At 57.4% G+C, this 20,422-nt stretch overlaps 1 protein-coding gene and 1 long non-coding RNA gene across 3 annotated transcripts; one reads left to right on the forward strand and one right to left on the reverse strand.

Annotated features, from left to right (window-relative positions):
• Window positions 1–1,179: 1,179 nt before the first annotated feature.
• On the forward strand, window positions 1,180–19,440 carry TRPV2 (transient receptor potential cation channel subfamily V member 2). Of its 2 annotated transcripts, XM_019413366.2 has the most exons (15): window positions 1,190–1,686; window positions 3,440–3,757; window positions 6,128–6,261; window positions 7,426–7,719; window positions 8,340–8,638; window positions 9,959–10,132; window positions 10,501–10,656; window positions 11,265–11,357; window positions 12,258–12,328; window positions 12,810–12,975; window positions 15,005–15,071; window positions 15,182–15,519; window positions 16,440–16,567; window positions 17,330–17,409; window positions 19,233–19,440. In XM_019413366.2, exons 2-15 carry the CDS (start codon window positions 3,558–3,560, stop codon window positions 19,325–19,327), a joined length of 2,295 nt encoding a protein of 764 aa, XP_019268911.2. In that variant the 5' UTR covers window positions 1,190–1,686; window positions 3,440–3,557; the 3' UTR covers window positions 19,328–19,440. The 2 variants fall into 2 exon arrangements, 1 of the variants encoding a protein (XP_019268911.2); XR_002071096.2 differs by lacking the exon at window positions 12,258–12,328 and having other exon boundaries at window positions 1,180–1,686; window positions 19,233–19,264.
• LOC128774309 (uncharacterized) lies at window positions 13,808–20,000 on the reverse strand. The gene is made up of 2 exons (XR_008418901.1): window positions 19,573–20,000; window positions 13,808–14,806 (listed from the first exon to the last, which is right to left on the reverse strand). It is a non-coding gene; the product is annotated as an uncharacterized LOC128774309 (long non-coding RNA).
• Window positions 20,001–20,422: the final 422 nt, after the last annotated feature.

Raw genomic sequence — 20,422 nt, forward strand, 5'->3', positions numbered from 1 at the left:
CACCTAGTGGGGGCCTCCAACCCAGTTCAGGGTCTAGGAAAGGCTAGGAATGGATGTTTCAATGGAGAGACAACAGATGAGTAGGAGCTGGCTAGAACAAGGGCAGTGTGTGTGTGTGTGTGTGTGTGTGTGTGTGTGTGTGTGTGTGTTTGGGGGGGAGGGTTGTTGCTGGCAGGGGGACCAGCCTGTGCAAGGCTTGGAGGCAACATAAGGGAGCCTGGCATACTGGAGAGACAAATGTGTTCCAGTGTCTAGAACGGTGCTGTCCAATAGAATGCTCTGCGATGATGGAGACGTTCTGTATCTGTGCGGTCCAATATGGTAACCACTAACCAACCACATGTGGCTACTGAGCATTCGAAACGTGGCTACTCTGACTGCAGAACAGAATGTTTAATTTCATTTTATTATAACTGATTTCAATTCAGAGAGTCAGATGGTGTCTACCGTGCGGGACAGCGCTGGCCTAGAGTGCAACGTGTAAGACACGGTGGAGGTAAAGCAATGGAAAAGAGCATCTAGATTGCCCAGGGTTGCAGGGCATGGAGTTTGCATTTGCTTCTAAGTCCCAAGGGAAGCCATCGTTTGGAGTGGCGGGTGGGGTTAAGTGGGGACTGGGGGTGATCTGGGTTTCATTTTCGAAAGATCCTTCCAGTTGCTGCACGGGGAATGGATTATGAGGGTGAGGGGTGGAGTTGGAGTGAAGCAGGGAGACCCGTTTGTAGGTGCCTCCAGTCTCCCGGGGGAGAGATGATAGTGGTTTCGACCGGACAGAGATGGAGACAATTTGGTAGGTTTGGGGCAGGGACTGGGTGTTAGGGAGCTCGGGAGAGGAAAGTGTCCCAGGGCTACTTGGATGGCGACCGTGACTTCAAGCCCCAGTGCGCAATCCGTACCCAGCTGGGGGCAGGGAGTTCTCTTCTCTGCGGTGCCTGGAGGCCTCTCTGTCCCCCCCTGCTGGTAGGTGCTGGAAGCGTCTTTCGCTAAGGGGTGTGGAGCTGACAGGGCCCCCTGCTAGGGGGGCAGGAGGAAAGCCCGAGAGAGAGGTGGGAAAATCCCCTCAGATTCCTAGTTGGTCGGGTGGCGTGCATTCCCAGAGTCATGTGCTGGGCTGGGTCTGTCCTGTCCCTGGGGTCCGTCCACATTAGCTCCGTCTGCCCTGGGGCGGGTCAACCAGTTCCCAGCCTGAGAAGGCATGTGGTGGGGAAGGGGAGGAGGCAGAGGTCGGCACAGCGGGGCAAGGACCCCCCACTGCGTGCCAGCTCCCATCTGCGGCAAGGCCCCAGCACCCGAGGGTTGCCTCTGCTTGCCACCCCCCCCCCCCAACCTGGGCCATCCCAGGCTAGACACAGTGGGGGTGGGGAGTCGGGGCGTGTCTCCCCGAGAGCAGGGTGTGGCCAGTGGTCCAGCAGGTCACTCGCGGATGGCCAGCCCGTCCTGACCCGGGAGACTTAACCCCACTCTCCACCATGCCTGCAGGCCGGGTGGGCTGAGGGTGCGGAACACCCCGAGACCGCAGCCCCTGGCGGAGCTCAGAGCAGGCTTGGGGAGGTTCTGTGGCTCCCGGCTGTCAACGCCCGCCGTCCTCCCTGCCTCACTTCCTCCCGCAGCCCCCGCCGCCCCGGAGGCACGGGATCCTGGCGGGTCCGCAGCCCCGGCCGCCACGCCCTGGCCTCGGCCCGCGGGGTAAGTCGGTGGGCGATCGGGGCACATTGGGGAGGGGGGGAGGTGCCTGGAGCCTGACAGCGACCGATCGGGGCCGGGAAGCCGGAGTGGGGGGGTGGGGGGAGGCTGCCTGCTTCTCCAGCCCCGAGTGAGGGTCTTCAAGGGGCTCCCGCCTCTACCTGGACTGCCAGACCCCTTCCTCCCTGCCCGGGGCGGGTAAGGACTGCAGGACAGGCGGCAGGGGCCCGACAGGTAGCTGTTGCTGCTGAGGCTTGGGAACGGTGGGCTGGGGGGCAGCCGGGGAGGCAGATCGGGGGTCGGGGGGATGGTGAGGGACATAAGCCAGGCTAAACGGTGTGTGGCTTGGGAAGGACGCCCCAGAGTGGCTGTCCATCTTTCTAGATAGATGGTGGGTCATGTTGAAGCAAAAAACCTAAAACAAACAAGTCTACATGTTGAGTCAGCTAGCCAGGTCCCGGCCTCTCTTGCTTCTGTGGGAAAATGCCCCCCAACCCCAGGTCCCTGAGGGCTGTGGGAGCCTGAAGCTGGACAGGGGCCCAGCTCAAGCCCTGTCACCATCCAGCCTCTCATCTTCTTGCCCTTGTTTCTGCTCCCTGTCCCCTTCTCCCACCCTGCTGTCTCCCCACCCATTGCGGACTCTGTCTTCCTTCTTTCTGCTTCTACCCACTAGGGGGCTCCGGAGCCTTCCCCCTGCCCCCAACTGGGGCCCCACCCCTTGCCATGTGATGGAGGCTGTGGTTTCCATTCTCCCACGAAGAGATGTCAGGGCCCAGAGCCCCACTTAGGGCCCGAGAGGTGGGACTGTCAGAGGGAGTTTGGGCAGCCAGCCAGGGGGCTCCCTCCCCACTCTGTAGCCCCCAGAGACCCTAAAGCACAGAGAGGTGGCATTCAATGCCCTCAGAGATGAGTCAGACTGAAAACACAGATGGGCCCTGAAAGATTCGGAGAACTGAAGAAGGACATCATGGTAGCGTGCTGTGGTTTTAGACCGGGCCCTGCCAACAGCTGACGACCTTGGGGAAGTCACTTCCCCTTTCTGAGCCTTAGTTGTCCTGGTAGCAAAACGAGAGGTCTGAGAGACCAGCGGTTTTCCAACCGCCTCCCCCGGAATGCTCCCGTCCTGTGGCAAGAGGTTCGATGACCCGCCTCTGGTGCCTACAGCCCGCACTCTTATCTGTTTCGAAGAGTGGCCACTGGGCGAGATGTTATGTAGAGAAATGCTGTGTTTGTGCTGTGACCCCAAACGTTTGTTTCCCCGGACCAGGGGCTGTGGCCTCTCAGATATCAGAGGGAGGGAAAGTCAGGGACAGCCTCAACCCTTCCCGTGGGACTACGTCAGTAGGCAGACCCACTGGGTCCCTGTTCTTCCCCATTCCATCCTCATACCGAAACCTCCCTCCCTCTCCTCACCCTGGCCTTCCTCCCCCTCCCGACGGTCTGACTCGGTGGGTGGGCCTACTTGTACTCAGCTTCTATCTAAACTTTTCTCTCTCTCTCTCTTTTTTTAATGTTTATTCTTTTTTTTTTTTTTTTTTGAGAGAGAGAGAGAGAGAGAAAGAGAGCAAGCACGAGTTGGGAAGGGGCAGAGAGAGAGGGAGACAGAGAATCCCAAGCAGGTTCCACACTGTCATCACAGAACCCGACGTGGGGCTCGAACTCACGAACTGTGAGACCATGACCTGAACTGAAATCAAGAGTCGGATGCTTAACTGACTGAGCCACCCAAGAGCCCCCTAAACTTCTCTTTTTGCAGGCCCCAGCCAGACCTCTTACCCCAACCCAGGACTGGGAAGAAGGAGGGAAGGAGGAGCCTCTGACAACTCGGTCTCCACTGAGGTTTGAGCCAGACAGAGCAGCCTCCTCCCCTTAGGATGGCCTCGCCCTCCAGCTCTCCCACTTTCAGGCTCCAGACATCAGACGGAGGCCAAGAAGATGGCACTGAGGCGGACAAAGGAAAGCTGGGCCTTGGGGACGGGCCGCCCCCCATGGAGTCACCGTTCCAGAGCGAAGACCGGAACTGCCCCCCTCAGATCAAAGTGAACCTCAACTACCGCAAAGGAACGGGTGTCAGGTGAGGCAGCAAATGGGGGTGGGGCCCAGGGGAGCACCCTGAGTCAGACTTGATGGCGAGGGGTGGAGGGAGGTCCTCAGTCTGGCTGTGATGGCTCCTGGGCCTGACAGGCATAACCCTGCTCTGCTCTCTGGGGTTGATCCCTCTGGAACCTTCCTCTTTCCTGGCCTTCTGCCTTCTGAGGTCCTGTTCTTCTTCACAGGGACACGCTCTTCCGTCTGGAAGTACTCAGCAGACCCTTGCAACCCCTTGTGTGTGCCCTGACCCTTGTGCGTCACAGTCCCTGTGGGGATGCTAGCGTGATCCACACTCCGGTCCAAGTTGAGAGTCAGGGACATCTGGCAGTGTCCTGGGTGCTCCTGGGTTCTGCTCTTCTGCTCGAGGGCTGGACCTGTTGCCCAGGGGACTCTGGGGGGGCTTCTGCTAGGGGTCTGCTTCACTTTGAGCCTCCTGTGATCAGTACCAGTTCAGACAGCGCGAGCCCACTTTTGCCGGGGGTATGACTTCCCAGCTTTTGGGTGCGTGGGGGGCTCGCCTGGCATCCGCCCTCAGCGTGAGGTCTGATGTGCGAGGCTGGAGAGTCCTCGTGGGCGAGGCGGGACTCTGCCAGGAAAGCCCCTTCCTCTCTCCTCGTGTCTGAGACGTGGCACCAGCCTTGGCTCCCAGCCCGGAGCCCCTGTGTCGTTTGCGTCGGAAGGCCTCGGTCAGATTCAGAGCCGGGCAGGGGAGGCTGCGGGTGAGGCTTCTGGGAGCTGAGCAGTCCCCCTGGCAGGCAGAATAGGTCCCTCGATGGCCCTCAGTGCCTCAGTCTGTGCTCTTGTTGGGTTTCCCTGCCCCAAGACTGTGATGCCACCCGGTGACGGGAAGTATTTTGTCCAAATGGCCCCTTCCCCCCGCCAGACTGCCCATAGGGCTCCCCAGTCAGCCACAGAGTCCTCTCGGGCATGTCGCGGCCATGTGGTCTGCTAGGCAGGTGATGGTATGTCTGGCCAGGCCAGGCAGACACGCGACTAACTGGTGTGGGGGAGGCAGGGCCTGGCTCTATCAGTCACACAGCCACAGCTTAACGCATGACTGAGCCCAACAGTCCCCTGCTCATTAGAGAGTCACTAACCCTTCCTTGGTGAAGCTGGGACCTGAGGGTACCCAGAGCTTCCAATGGTCTCCCACCTCTTTTTGTCCCTTTATATCCACTGGTGACGGTTCCAGAAGCCCCAGGGGCAGGCTGGCCTCTGTAAATAGCGTCAGGCCCAGGAGGGGAACCCCACACTCCTTCCCCTCCCTCCCCTGTCACCAGAAACTGCTAGATGCTGAGAGGCTACCAGACCTCTTCTGGGGCCTTTCCCAGAAGTGTGGTTTCTCAGTAAAACTCCGGTGAGCATCTGATAGGTTTCAGCGCTAGGCCCCTGTGTCTCTGAGAAACTCCTGTCTGCCCAGCCTAGAATTTTTCTGGGGGTTAGGAGTCAGGGTCTGCAGTTAGTTAGACGACTTCCCCCAGGTGAGCCCCAGTCCTGCGCGTGTGGCTTTGGGCGAGTTACTTTATCTCTTTGTTCGTCTAATGGAGAAAATAGAGATTGCTGATCCCCAGGGCTGAAGTGAGGGTTAAAGGTGCAACCACACTGTCATCAGTCTCGAGATGGTTTCTGAGAGGATCGGGGGGTTCTCTTATTTATTTATTTAACTTTTTTTTTGGTTTATTTATTTATTTTGAGAGAGAGAAAGTGTGTGAGCAGGGGAGGGGCAGAGAGAGAGTGGGGGGGAGAGAGATAAAATAATCCAAGCAAGCTTTGCTGCAGAGCCTGACTCGAACTCACCAACCTGTGAAATCATGACCTGAACCGTGAAATCAAGTGTTGACACTTAACCGACTGAGCCTCCCAGGCGCCCCTAGAGCTGGTTTCTGAGAGGATGAGGCCTTTTCTTGATTCTTTTGTCTAGGCCAGCAGGGCATACAGCCTCTGACAGTCTGTGGGTACCTCCTGTGGTCCCATCCCCACCTGGACTCCCGCTCAAGAGCATGACAGGTTCCTGTGCTGAAATCCTCTCTGGGATAATGAGCCTGTTGTAAGACCATCGAGCCACCTGGCAAATGATAAGCGCCTGATGCGGAAAAAAATCTGGAGTCGTGGGGATGCTGGGGACTAGTGCCCTGGACAGGCCCTCTTCCACCTGCTAGGACTCTGGGCACTTGGGGTCTCCTTGGTCTGCGCTGGGCAGAGGCCCTCAGAAAGGCTCCCAGAGGGCTCTCGGGCCTGCAGGGTGCCCAGTGCTCACAGGATGCCCTGGAAGGACTCCCTGGGATGGGGGGCATTCGGGGTGGGGGGAAGCATGATTCTTCCACAGCATCAGACACAAGTCACATCCCCACAGCCAGCCAGACCCAAAACGCTTTGACCGTGACCGGCTCTTCAGCGTGGTGGCCCGGGGCGTCCCCGAGGATCTGGCTGGGTTAGCAGAGTACCTGTCCCGGACCAGCAAGTACCTCACCGACTCAGAGTACACAGGTAGGCCTGCCCTGTGCTGAGACTCGGCTGACCGGGTGGCCTTGACCATGGTCAGGAGCCAAGGGGTGACTGTTCTTAGCAGCCCTCCTGCCTAAATGGCTGCAGGGAGGCCCTGCCGACAGAGCTGAGGGCAGCTCATTGAGGTCACGGCTGTGCCTCCCACTCCGTCCCCTCCCCCTGGCTCCTGGCCAACCTCTTCACTTCAGTGGCCAAATGGATACTCACCGGTTCACAGTGCATCTTTTGTCTTTTTTCTTTTCCTTTTTTCTTTCCTTTCCTTTCCTTTTTTCTTTTCTTTTCTTCTTTCTTCTTTTCTTTTCCTTTCATCTTAAAATAACAGTGTCATTATTTTTGCCCCAAATCTTTATGGTTTGGCCTGATTAGAAAATCAGCCCCAATGTCAGAAAAGTAACATTTGTGCATTCTAGAAGATTCTGACCGTAATGAAATGTATAAGGTGAGGTTAAAAACGTTACGACATCCTGGATCCCTGTTCATGATTTGGGATATATCTTTTCAAACCATTTAAATCTATTAGGTATATATTTACATAAGGGGTTGGGCCATATATACCCATTTGTGACAACTTACACTTGAGTGCATAGACTTCTAACTCGGTCACTTTAACAGCTGCAGAGCTTTTCTGTTGTGTACCCTTACCAGGATTTAGTTAACTATTCCTCAGTGGTGGCCATTTAGGTTGGTTGTCGTTTTTGACCTCAACGTACTGGGTGCCAGGCCCTCTGTGTGCCAAGAATTTTGTATGTGATTCCATCTGACCCTTATAACAGCCCTGGAACATTCCCATTTTACAGTCAGGAAAACCGAGGTCAAGAGAGGCCAAGTGACTTGCCTAAGGAGAGAGCTATCAAATGATGGAGCCGTTTAACGAATATTGCTCTGGGTGTTCTGTAGACAACGTTGCGCACAGGACAAATTACGTCCTAGAAACCTATTTTCTAGGGCAGAAATCGTAGCCATACCTGTTGGTAGTTTAACACCTGTTGGTTGGAGCCTTAATACCCTATCGCATGGCTGTGTTTCCACCGGTCGTGTGTGACAATCTTTTTTTATCCTCCCAGGGGGTGCTTTGGAGCTGGTGGGCAGCCCGGCCACTCCAGGTCTGAGCACCCTGGTGCCCCTTCCCCTCCCCTTCTCCCACAGAGGGCTCCACGGGTAAGACGTGCCTGATGAAGGCCGTGTTGAACCTTCGGGATGGGGCCAACGCCTGCATCCTGCCGTTGCTGCAGATTGACCGGGACTCTGGCAATCCCCAGCCCCTGGTCAATGCCCAGTGCACGGATGAGTACTACCGAGGCCACAGTGCCCTGCATATTGCCATCGAGAAGAGGAGCCTGCAGTGTGTGAAGCTCTTGGTGGAGAATGGGGCCAATGTGCATGCCCGGGCCTGTGGCCACTTCTTCCAGAAGAAGAGCCAAGGGACTTGCTTCTACTTCGGTGAGGAGACTTTCTTGGGTAAACTGAGGTGCAGAGGGGACGAGGTCGCACGGTAAATGTGTGGCAGAGCTGACCCTTAAACTCAGATCTGTCTGACCCCCAAGGGCTCGTGCTTCTAGTCACTGGGCTGCCTGCAAAAGCAGTTTGTCTTAGGAGATGTTTTAGCCTTGTCTGGCCAAGGAAGCTCGTCACACATCCGCTCCCAGACCAGGACAGGGGAATGGGCTGGCGGAACCGGTGTGGGGGAAAGTCTAAAGGGGTGTCGATGCCAGGTGGCAGTGGGGCTGGGCTCTGGTGAAGAAAAGAGAAGGAGGCAAGGAGATGGGAACCTTGGTTGGCTGACCTCTGTTCTGAGCCTTTAGATGGTAAAAAGCTTCGGTCACCTCTCCCTGGGGTCAAGAGCTGGACAGAAATGACTTTACCAGGGCTCATAGGAAAAGGCACAGCCGCCCTAAATGGGGCTTGGGACCGGCTTCCCTCTCAGCACAGGCCCGGGTGGACCTGGGGTCCCGAGGCCTGACTCTCTTAAAGGGGGCCCAGCGTTCTGTCCTGGGAATGTGAGGCGTAGTCAGGTAGAAGCTGGGAGGCCTGAGGCTCAAGCTGTCCCTCTTGACCCCCAGGCGAGCTGCCCCTCTCTCTGGCCGCGTGCACCAAGCAGTGGGATGTGGTGACCTACCTCCTGGAGAACCGGCATCAGCCTGCCAGCCTGCAGGCGGCCGACTCACTGGGCAACACTGTCCTGCACGCCTTGGTGATGATCGCAGATAACTCGGCCGAGAACAGTGCGCTGGTGATCCGCATGTACGACGGGCTTCTCCGAGCCGGCGCCCGCCTCTGCCCCACAGTGCAGCTCGAAGACATCCCCAACCTGCAGGGCCTCACGCCCCTGAAGCTGGCCGCCAAGGAGGGCAAAATCGAGGTGAGTGCCTGGCCCCCACCTTTCCAGGAAGCAACAGGACCCCCTTTGATTTTTCTGCAGAAAGAGCCTGGAGCAACATTTTAGATCATTGGTCTCTCTGCTTTTTCTTTTTTTTTTTTTTAAGTTTATTTATTTTGAAAGAGAGAGAGAGAGAGAGAGAGAGAGAGAGAGAGAGAGAATCTTAAGCAGTCTCCATGCTCAGCATGGAGCCCAACTTGGAGCTGATTCCATGACCTGAGCTGAATTCAAGAGTCGGCTGCTCAACCAACTGAGCCACTTAAGCACCGCCCACCCCCCCCCCCCCCCCCGGTTTTTTTAAAGTAATCTTTACACCCAAGTTGGGGCTTGAACTCACAATCCCGAGATCACGAGTCACATGCTCCACCGACTGAGCCAGCCAGGCACCCCCAAACAAACTGCTTCTTAACCTGTTCGAGTTAGGGATGCTTTCTAGTCTGGTGGAAGCTCTGAGCTCTGACCACAGAAGGGTACACACCTGTGTAGCCGGGAACCTCTGGTCTCGAGGGGCCTCAAGGACCTCTGGGCTGGGGTCCCTCTGCCATGTAGGGACTCCAAGGAAGAGACCTCAGGGTAGAAGTGGGGAAGGAAGAGCCAGGTTCACTGGCAGGTCTGAACATATGTGAGCGGATGAGAATATTTACACTGTGGCTGAACATGTGAGGATGTGTGAGAAGAGTTTATACACACAAGGATCTGTGTGTACGGGCTGTGTGCGTGTATCTTTTTTTAAATTTATTTTTAATTAAAAAAAATTTTTTTTAAATATTTTTTTAGCATTTATTTATTTTTGAGAGATAGAGCAAGATAGAGCACAACCTGGGGAGGGGCAGAGAGAGAGGGGGACACAGAATCTGAAGCAGGCTCCAGGCTCTGGGCTGTCAGCACAGAGCCTGATGCCCGGCTTGAACCCACAAACCGCAAGACTATGACCTAAGCCGTAGTCAGCCACTTAACTGACTGAGCCACTCAGGCTCCCCTAAGTTTATTTATTTTGAGAGAGAGAGTGCACAAGCGGAGTAGGGACAGAGAGAGAGGGGAGAGAGAGAATCCCAAGCAGGCTATACACTGTCAATGCAGAGCCCAATGCGGGGCTCGAACTCACGAACCATGAGATCATGACCTGAGCTGCAACCGAGAGCCGGAAGTTTACCCGACTGAGCCACTCAGGCACCCCTGCTGGTGTCTGCTTGTAGCTTTGTAGATGGTGGGCAGGTCTGCAGGGTACCGACTAGCTCCCAGCCTCCTGGTCAGTGCTGGGAGGTGGCCACGCAGGCCAAGATCACGTGCCTCACCCTGCAGATTTTCAGACACATCCTGCAGCGGGAGTTCTCAGGGCCGTGCCAGCCACTTTCCCGGAAGTTTACCGAGTGGTGCTATGGGCCTGTCCGGGTGTCGCTGTATGACCTGGCCTCTGTGGACAGCTGGGAGGAGAACTCAGTGCTGGAGATCATCGCCTTTCATTGCAGAAGCCCGGTGAGCCCACTGGGGCCCGGGGAGGGGTGCAAAGGGGGCCTGGCAGAGCTCCATACTTCAGGGCTGCCTCCTGGACGTGCCCTGTGACTGTGCCGGTGGGGATGTGGCTGCATGCCCCGACCCCAGCCTCTGGGCCCATGCTCATTCCACACACCGGTCCCACGCCCAGGGGGCGCACGCGGGGGTCCCGGTGGCCACCTGCTCTGGACTGGAGGATGAGGCGCTCCGCCAGCCCATAGCCATGAGGGTGGGGCAGAGGCCGGTGGGGCGGGGTCATTTGGGGCTCCGCCCCCATTTCCCTCAGCCCTCGCGTTGAGCCTGACATGAGCGGACCCCTGTATGTACCAGCTCTCACACTCCCACCCCAGCACCGACACCGGATGGTGGTTTTGGAGCCGCTGAACAAACTGCTACAGGCGAAATGGGATCTGCTAATCCCCAGATTCTTCTTCAACTTCCTGTGTTACTTGATGTACATGTTCCTCTTCACTGCTGTTGCCTACCACCAGCCCGCCCTGGAGAAGGTACAGCAGGTGGGGGGGGGGGGGGGGAGGGGACGGGGCGCATGCTGGGGGAGGGAGGCCTCCTGGGACCAGCCTTGGAAGAAGATAGCGCAGGGATTGCCAACCCCCACCTGCACCTGATAACACCGTGACGCACCCGAGCTCTCGCGCAGCTCGTGGGTACCGAAGCCAGCACCGCAGAGATGATAACCACGCTGCTAATACGGGCTGGGTGCTCACCATAGGTGACAAAGTATTTCCGGGGAGTGACATGTGTTAGCTTATTTAATTAATGCTTAGAGCAGCCCTCTGAGAACGATGAACTGTTAGCATCCCCGGTTTCCAGTTGACGGGAGGGACGCACAGAGAGGTTAAGTGACTTATCCAGGCTCACACAGGCTGTCAGTGGGGGAGATGGGATCTGAACCCACCGTCATAACCACTATACAGCGTGCCTCTACAACAGGCTAGAATCTGGGGCGGGGGGGGCCTGCCCGGGAGCGCACGTTCCCTGTGCTGCTCTGCGTGGCCTCTCCAACAGCTCATGCTCAGAATGGGCCCTCAGCGAGGAGCGTCACTGTTGGGAGGGGACTCGGGTCCCAGGTCCTACCAGAGTGTCTCTTTCGCAGGCCTTCCTCTCCCTGAAAGTGACTGGAGGCTCCATGCTGCTGCTGGGCCACATCCTGATCCTGCTTGGGGGGGTCTACCTCCTCGTGGGCCAGGTGAGGGCTCCTCCCATCCCCCCTCCGCACCCCATGACCCCAGCACTCCGTGTGGCTCCCAGAAACAAACTAGAATTCCCCTAGGAGGAGCCTTAGACTGAGTTAACCACAATCCCTTCATTTCCGGGGAACTGAATTCTATACCCAGTCCCACCACTACCAGCCTTGGGGCAGCTGAGGGCCTTGGGTTCTGGGGCCAGTATCTCCCTGCTGTGCTTTCTGGGGGTTCTGAGGGGCAGCAAATGACTCCCATGATTCCTCGCCAAGCCGGCTCTGCTCCCTGGAAAGTGGAGCTGGCAGCCTCCCACCCCCAGGTCCCTCGGCTGGGACATTCCTCCTGGGGGTGGGGGGGGGGGAGCACAGACAGGCTGGAGCAGGTGCGCTCAGCCCGACTCCCCCGGTGGCTCCTTTTCAGGTGAAAGGGGCAGGAGACAGGCTGGACACTGTGCCATGGAGCCTGTCTCAGAGTGGGTGGGACTTTGGTACCAGATCCAGGTTGGCTGGAGTACAGGAGGGTCCCCGTGAGGCCAGGGTGAGGAGAGGCAAAGGAGCTCTTCCCCTAGGCCTGAGTAGTGAGTGAGTTCTTCGCCTGGGTCCACAGGGAGTGAGGAGGCGCCTGGCATTGTCCGGGTGTCCGTGGGTGGCCGCACTTTTTGGAAACAGGCTTCACAGCTTTCTCAGCTAGCATGAGCCCCCGTCCCCACCCCACAAAGTCCAAGATGCTGTTTGAGCCTGTGAGGTGGTCCCGGCCGGACTTCCACCAAGCCAGGCTGGCAGGCAGGGGACGCAGTGGGGAGCCCAGCAGGGCTGCTCTGTGGCCTGGACAGCAAATTTCCGCCCCACCCCCTGCTCCTCTCCTTCCCCCCTCCTCCCCCCCCCCCCCACCTCCTGCCCCCACAGCTGTGGTACTTCTGGAGACGCCGTCTGTTCATCTGGATCTCGTTCCTGGACAGCTACTTTGAAATCCTCTTGTACGTGGGGCCTCACTCCCTTCCCCTGTCTCAGCCCCGGGGAGCGGCTGGTGTGGCAGCAGGCGCCAGGCCGGCTGGAGAGGCGAGGACAGGAGCCGGGGAGCGCCAGGGGCCTGGACCAAAGTGCAGGCTGTCTGGCCTGGGGCTCCTTGCGCTCGCGATAGTTACGTGCCCTGAGCGCTACGTGCCAGCGGAGCCTGAACTCTTTACATGTTGTGGCTCACTGAATCTGCACAAATGCCCCATGAGTCACGTGCTGTTCCTAGTACCCCCGTTTTACAGGGGAGGGACCTGAGGCCCACAGGGATTAAATGACCCCTGATTGGGTCCAGTCCCAGGCAGATGGAGGACTTCTCATCCATCTAGATGGACGGATGGTGGGAGAGGCAGGGGTGGTCGGTGCCGGCCAGTGGGGGCAGGTGGGGGCGGAGGGAGCTCGCCAGGTGGCCTGCAAGCTGACCCGAACTCTGTTCCCACGCAGCCTGATTCAGGCCCTGCTCACGGTGGTGTCCCAGGTGCTGCGTTTCCTGGCCGTCGAGTGGTACCTGCCCCTGCTGGTGTCCTCGCTGGTGCTGGGCTGGCTGAACCTGCTTTACTACACACGTGGCTTGCAACACACGGGCATCTACAGTGTCATGATCCAGAAGGTGAGAGACGGGGCGCGGTGACCAGGCAAAGCTGGACACCGTGCCAACAGGACCCTCTTGGCCTCAGCAGGCAGGCGCCCTCCTCCTGGGCAGAGGAGAACACGAGCATGTCTGCCTGTGCATCACAAACCCAAGTTCAAGCACGAGCACGAGTACCAGTGTGCACACACCTGCCCTCAGCGGTCCGCGCTCTGCATGGGTTTGAGCAAACACAAGCATATCTGTGTGTTTGCTAGTGCATCCTTGCACACTGAAGGAGCAGAGACGATGCACATAAGCTCATCTATGTGCCTGTGTCCTGGGACACCTGGACATATGGATGTGTCTGCGTTCATTTATTTATTCAACAAAAGTTGAGGTGTGGGCCAGGTCCTGTTCTAAGTGTTGGAATATGCTCCTTTGTTTGCTAACAAAACAGACAAGTCCTCAACTCTCCTGCATCTGACATTCTGGTAGGGGAAATGGAAACACGAAGAGAAATAGATGAGAACGTTACAGGTTGCTGAATGCTATGGAGGAAATACATAGGCCGATGCCTTGGGGAATGACTGGGGCAGCAGGTGCTTTAGATGGGATGGTCTGGAAGACCTCTCTGAAGAGGTGATGGATGAGACCAGAAAAATGATTTAGCCAGCGCAGACTCAGAGAAGAAGCGTCGGAGGCAAAGGCCAGGAGCCAGAACAAGCTTGGGGCACTTGGGACAGAGCAAGGAGGCTGGGGAGAGTGAATGGAGGGAGGAAGTTGGGGATTCGTTGTCCATGGGGAGGGGTCTGGAAGCCCCAGAGGTTTAAAAAAATGTTTTTAATTGTGGCAAAATATACATTACAAAATGTACTATCTTAATAATTTATTTTTATTTTTGAGAGTGCACATGCATGAGCACAAGTGGGGGAGGGGCAGAGAAGAGGGAGAGAGAGAATCTCAAGCGGTTCCCACACTCAGCACGGACCCCGATGCTGGGCTCGATCTCACCAACCACGAGATCATGACCTGAGCCAAAACCAAGAGTCGGAGGCTTAAGCGACTGAGCCACCCAGCCTCCCCCATCTTAATCATTTTTAAGTGTACTGTTTAGTGATATTAAATACCCTCATAATATTATCCTACCTTTAGGGGACAGGATTAAGTATCATCCATCTACAGAACTTTTTCATCTTCCCCAACTGAAACTCTGTTCCCCTATTCGACATGAACTCCCCACTCCCCTCCCTGAGCCCCTAGCAACATCATTCTTTTTTCTTTTTTTTAATGCTTATTCATTTTTCGACAGAGAGAGAGAGAGAGTCAGAGCATGATTGGGGGAGGGGCAGAGAGAGAAGGAGACAGAATCCAAAGCAGGCTCCAGGCTCCGAGCTGTCAGCACAGAGCCCAGCGTGGGGCTCGAACCCATGAACTGTGAGATCACGACCTGAGACAAAGTCAGATGCTTAACCAACTGAGCCACCCAGGCGCCCCAACACCATTCTTCCTTCTGTCCCTATGAATTTGACTCCTTTAGGTAGCTCATAGAAGTGGGATCCTACGGTTTGTGTCCTCTTAGGACTGGCTAGGCTCAGTCAGCACAGTGTCCTCCTGGTTCATCCATGTTGTAGCGCGTCTCAGAATCTCATTCCTTTTTAAGACGGAGTAACATTTCACCGTGTGTATATACCCCATTTTGTTTATCCCTTTACGCATCAATGGATGCTTGCGTTGGGTATTGTGAGTAACGCTGCTGTGAACAGGGGTGTGCAAGTACCTGTTTGGGTCTCTGCTTTCAGTTCTTTTGGGTCTATTGCCCAGACGTGGAATTTCTGGATCATAGGGTAATTCTGTGCTTCATGTTTTCACCCTGGATGGTTGTAAGCAAGAAAGTGATGTTAAAAGGCCGGTCTGTTCAGTGTGGGATGCACAGATTTGTGTGTGTGTGTGTGTGTGTGTGTGTGCGTGGTGTGTGCAAGGGAACCCATGCTCAGGGCGGAGGCAGGGGTTGTAGGTCATGCCCGATGGGCCGGCCACCCACTCTGGCTCCTGGGTGTGTGTGTTCTAGGTCATCCTGCGGGACCTGCTCCGCTTCCTGCTGGTCTACTTAGTCTTCCTTTTCGGCTTCGCTGTAGGTAAGGGCTCCCCCCTCTGGCCCCCTGCCTCTCCCTTGCCCACTCTGTACACCCTCGAGGCTGCCCCCTGGTCTCCCCAGGCTGAGGATCCCCCTTTCTCCCTCCTGCAGCCCTGGTGAGCTTGAGCCGGGAAGCCCTGGACTCCGGGGTCCCCACGGGCCCCAATGTCACGGAGGCAGCACAGCCTGGGGTGGGACGGGAGGACGAGGGGGGCAGCTCGTCCCCATACGGTGGCATCCTGGACGCCTCCTTGGAGCTCTTCAAGTTCACCATCGGCATGGGGGAGCTGGCCTTCCAAGACCAGCTGCGTTTCCGCGGCGTCGTGCTGTTGCTGCTGCTGGCATACGTGCTGCTCACCTACATCCTGCTGCTCAACATGCTCATCGCCCTCATGAGCGAGACCGTCAACAGTGTCGCCACCGACAGCTGGAGCATCTGGAAGCTGCAGGTACTGCGGGGCGACGGTGGGGGGGGGGCTCCCCTCCCTTCCCCCAAGTTCTGGGCCCGGTGAGGAGTGTGCAGGACCCAGCTGAGCTGGGCCCCCTGATCCATTCCTTCCTTCCTAGGGCTGTTGTGGGGCTCGAATGGGCTCATAGATCTAAAGCCCTGGGGATGGTGCCTGGCACGTAGTAGGTGCTGAAAGCGTTAACGGTTATCATTGTCAAGTATCTCTTGAGTGTCTACCATGAGCTAAGCTTAGTTCTCAGTTCTTCGGGGCGAAACACACAGCAGAGAACAAGATCGCGTCCTTGCCCTCATGCAGTTCCCGTCCTGTGTTTATCAAACAGTCAATGGGTTGCTTTAGTGGGTGAGGCAGGCGGGACGGGCAATCCTGGGACTGGGGAGCAGAGGGCCCTGTAGCTGGGGGCTGATACGACATCTGCCTTCCATGGAAGAAGCAATAGCTACTTCTTGACTGGAGGGTTGAGGGTGGGCAGTTGGTGCTCAGAAAGCCTCGCCCCGAAGGCTGGACTCCCACCGATTCACTGCTGACCTTGGGCAAGCCCCCTATCTTCCCCGAGCCGTGCCCTCATGGGCAAAGTTCTGTGCCCCACCTAATTCGCTTGTGTGCCGGCGGGCAGGCACACGTGTGGGTAGAGCAAATCAAATTCTGCACCTGCTGGTGTGGAATTCTGGAATCGGTGACGACGCAAGTTAACCGTTGGGCACTCACCACGTGCTGACTTCCCAACACCCGTCCACCTGCAAGCGGGGAAACTGAGACTCAGAGGGGTTGGGGGCCTAACATCACACAGGTAATCAGACATGGGAGCTGGATTCAAACCCACATGCTTAGCAGACTTTGGGTTCTACAAAGTGCTGTGGACTACCCTCCTGGCTACCGTCTGATGTGTCCTTTGTCCCCAGAAAGCCATCTCTGTCCTGGAGATGGAGAATGGCTACTGGTGGTGCAGAAGGAAGAAGCGGCGGGCAGGCGTGAAGCTGGCCGTTGGCACCAGGCCAGATGGCAGCCCTGATGAGCGCTGGTGCTTCCGGTGAGTGAGGGAGGCAGGGGAGGGTGGCCTGGGGGCCTTGCTGACCCAGTGATCCCTGGAGACTGCACAACCACGGGTCGGCCTGACTCTCGTAAAAGCCAGGGGACAGCCACGAGGAGTCAGGTCTGGTGGGAAAGGCAGGGCCCAGGAGCACCAGGGGACTCCGCCCTGGGCAGGCAAGGTCAGGGATGCCGGTCTGCCATCCTCCTGTCCCTTCCCTGGTGGTCCCTGACCTGCTCCTTCTGGCCTGAAATGGGGGAACACTCAGGAGGCCAAGAAGCCAGAGGGACCCTCGGGTTCCAGCACACTAGCCTTGCCCGGGCTGGTCTGCTCTGCCCTCCTAACTCCCCCAGCCCGACCACAGAGGCTACGACCCTTCCACAGAAAACAAAGTCTCCCGTGGGAGAGGGAGGGTCTTGGGCACGCGCAGCGGCCACAAAAGGGCTCCAGAACCCAGGAACACAAAGACACACAGGATCTAAACTCTTCTCTGGGAATTCAGGGCAACCCAGGTGACTGTGAATGGCCTGAAGGGACAGATGCCCGTTTCTGCCAATGCAGACACATGGCCCAGGGGGCAGTGGGGTGGTGGCCACCCGGACGGGGCCCGGGTGGGATGACGGGTGGCCCAGTGTCCAGCGAGAAGGGCGGAGAAACCCCATTCTCCTGACCGTCCCCGTGTCTACCTGGGCCCCACTCCCGGGGCACAGCAAGCTGCACAGGTGGCCTCCCAGAGCCTCAGGGCTGCTCTGTTGTCCTCAGGGTGGAGGAAGTGAACTGGGCCGCGTGGGAACAGACGCTGCCAACCGTGTGTGAGGAGCCAGCAGGGCCTGGCGTCCCTGGTGAGTAGCCATGGACCAGAGCCCCTGCTCTGGAGAGAGAGGTGTGTGTGTGTGTGTGTGTGTGTGTGTGTGTCTCTGTTTGCTCGGCCACACAGCCATGGACAGTCTGGGGCAGGACCGCCTTCATGGCCACTTCCCAGCCCCCCTTAAAACCCTTCCCTCCTTTTCTCTCCAGCCCCACCTCCCCACCGGCCTGTTTTCAGGGGGTCAGCCGGGAGACACTCTGAGGACGTTTGCCTGCCCTCACCTCCCCGTGCCCTCCTCTTGGCCGGGTCCACTCAGCTGTACCCTTCCAGGCCTGGGCTGCTCCTGGGGACCCAGTGGGGGAACGAGTTAGAGAGCCCCCCCCCCACCTATCCCACAGCTCAGGGGGCATCTCTCTGAGCCCCCACTGGCTCTGCCCCGTCTACAGGGCCAGCCTTGCTGATCCCCGGCTTTGCCCCCCTACCCAAGCCCCCGGCCCCCACCCCTCTGAGGAGAAGCCACTTCCTAGGCCTTCCCCCCAGTCACGGCCTGCGTCCTGTCCGTTCAAGTGTGTGGAGGCCCCTCCCGTCTCCACCCTGCTGCCTGCCACCAAGACTGGCCTTGGCTCCTTCCTCTCACCTGGAGACCCGTTTCGAGGATTAGCTGTCTCCACAGCATGCCCTTTCTGGAATCTTCAGTAGCTCCCACTTGGGTCTGCGGTTGGCTCTCCTCTTTCTCGTTCTCTTTCCAGCAGACTCCACTTGTCTGTGACTGTGGCGCGCGACCCCTCCCCACAACAGCGCCTGCGTCACCTCTGACCCCTGGGTAGGGACACTCCTCCAGCCTCTGGTTTCCCAGGCTCCTGGGGCCCTGACCGTGGCCCTCACAAACCGATAGATTTCCTGCTTGCCCTCTTGGCGTGCCTCCCTTCCTCTGAGTCCTGCCACCCTATCACCTCGAGGCCGACACTCTGAAAGTCACCTTGCCCTTCATCTTGCCCCAAGCATCCCATACCCACTGCCTGCTGGGACTTCCAACTGGACATCCCCAACAGGGACGGCCTTGGGTTGGCCCTTCCGGGTAATGCGTGTGCCAGCCCTCCCTCTCCTCACCTGGGCAGGAGGCCTGGACGCCTGCTCGGTGTCCCTCTCAGCCTGGTGCTGAGTATTATCAGGACCTCTCAGGCAGCCACTCACTCCTCTGCCCCCAGCCCTCGTGTCTCCAGCTTCTGCACCACTGCAAGGCTCCGTCTGCACCCTCTCCTTCAGGCAAGTCTTCCTGCTCCAGGCTTAGCCCCCAGTGCAGTCAAAAACTACACAAGGCCCGCCCTGTACGCCTCCCACTGTCTGGAAGGCCTCACCCCCCAGGGGGAAGACACATCGCTGAAGTCCAGCCCGTTTCCCACACCTCTGTCCCTCCATGTGCCAGCCAGTCCCCCCACACTGCCCCCTGTTCTCTCTGTCCAAGTGTCATTCCTGCCCCTTACGGGTGTCCAAATCTGCCTTGCTTACAGGCTGCGTCTCTCTTCTCTCCCCTGAGCTCCCTGGACACCTACTTCTCACTTCCCTCCGGTTCTTCTTCCCGCCAGGTGTTCCAGATTCTAACAAAAAAGGCTGTCACCTCCAGGGACTTTAAGCTCCTGGGAGGAAGTCCCTGACAGGCACAAAGCAGGGGTTCAGGAAATGCCCGCAGGAGGGGGTACATTGGGAGAAGGGTTGCTGGCGACTTTGGGATCACCTGCTGCACACAGAGCGTGTGGATGTGGTTTCATGGCTGTGGCCTCCTCCTGCTTCCCTGGCGCCTGCCTCCTGGGGACACAGCCCCAGGCCCAAGCCACAGGGCTCTTCATCCTTTTACAGGCACCGTGAAGAAGCCTGTCCTGGCCGTCCAAGCGGAGGAGGACACCGCCTCGGAGGATGACCACCTGCCCCTCCAGCTCCTGGAGTCCTGCTGATGTCCTGCCCAGATGCAGGACAGAGCCAGGGAATCTCTCCAGCCCTACCTGCTGGCTCTGGGGCTCCAGGGAACTTCGCTGGCAAATATAAATAAATATTTTCTCATGACTAACTCTCCTGGAAGCATTATTTAAGCAGAGTTAATGGGCCCTCGGGCTGACTGACATCTGCATGTCTCTGTGAGCGTTTCTCTGTCTAGGACTGGGTTACTGTTGCCCTCAACCCAGGCACAGGAGACCCTCACCTGCTGGCCCCCAGCCTTGGGGCTCTCTTTTCCTGAGTGCCGTATCTGCTGTTGTGACAGATGTGTGGTGGGGGATGCCGGCAACACAGCCACCTTTTGTCCTTTCCCATAGCTTCCAGCCACATCCAAGATCTCTCTCAAAGCCTTTGAGCTCCTTGGTTTCCTTCAGGCTCTGGATTATTGGTTTCCCTCCCTGCTGGGCTACCTGCTCAGTTCCTACCCCTCCAAGCTGTTCTGCAAGGCCGCCAGAGGGGACTTCCTAAGAGGGAAGAGAAACATGTTACCCATGTGCTCTGAAGGCTTAAAAGGCTCCCCCAGTGTCCACGGGACACCCTAGCTGGCATCCTCAGTCCTCCAGGGTTTTGCCCAAATATTTCCAGACACCTCTTCCCCTATACCCCTGCTGTCCTCCATGTTGTCCTTAGCACTTTTACTGTATTCTTCAGGTAGACTGATGGACCTGTGTATTTGAACCCCCCCCCCCACCCCCCACTTGGCTCTTGCTGGAAGCCCCCCACCCCACCCAAATCCTTAAGACCAGCTCACAAGTTGTCTCGCTATAGCTTTCCCAATTTTCTCCAGTCCAAATGAATTGCTCTTCCTTGGTGTCCTAAGTGTTTATAAAACGCGTACGAATTGAGTATTTTTTAAGTGGGGAAGACCTAAGGGTGTGCAAATGCGGAAAGGAAAGCATTTGCGGAGAGGGAGAGGTTTACATTGCTGGTGAGATCGGGAAACAGGCACAGGAGAAAAAAGGATGGAAACGGATCCAGAGAAGACGTCTGCTTGCTCCTTAGGGGTCATTCTCAAGAGTGATGAGAGCTGTCAGCAAGAAGGGATTTTGAGAGAC

The sequence above is a fragment of the Panthera pardus genome, unplaced genomic scaffold (genome assembly GCF_024362965.1).
Source record: "Panthera pardus isolate Hobbes unplaced genomic scaffold, ASM2436296v1 HiC_scaffold_3, whole genome shotgun sequence".
NCBI classification, from domain to species: domain Eukaryota; kingdom Metazoa; phylum Chordata; class Mammalia; order Carnivora; family Felidae; genus Panthera; species Panthera pardus.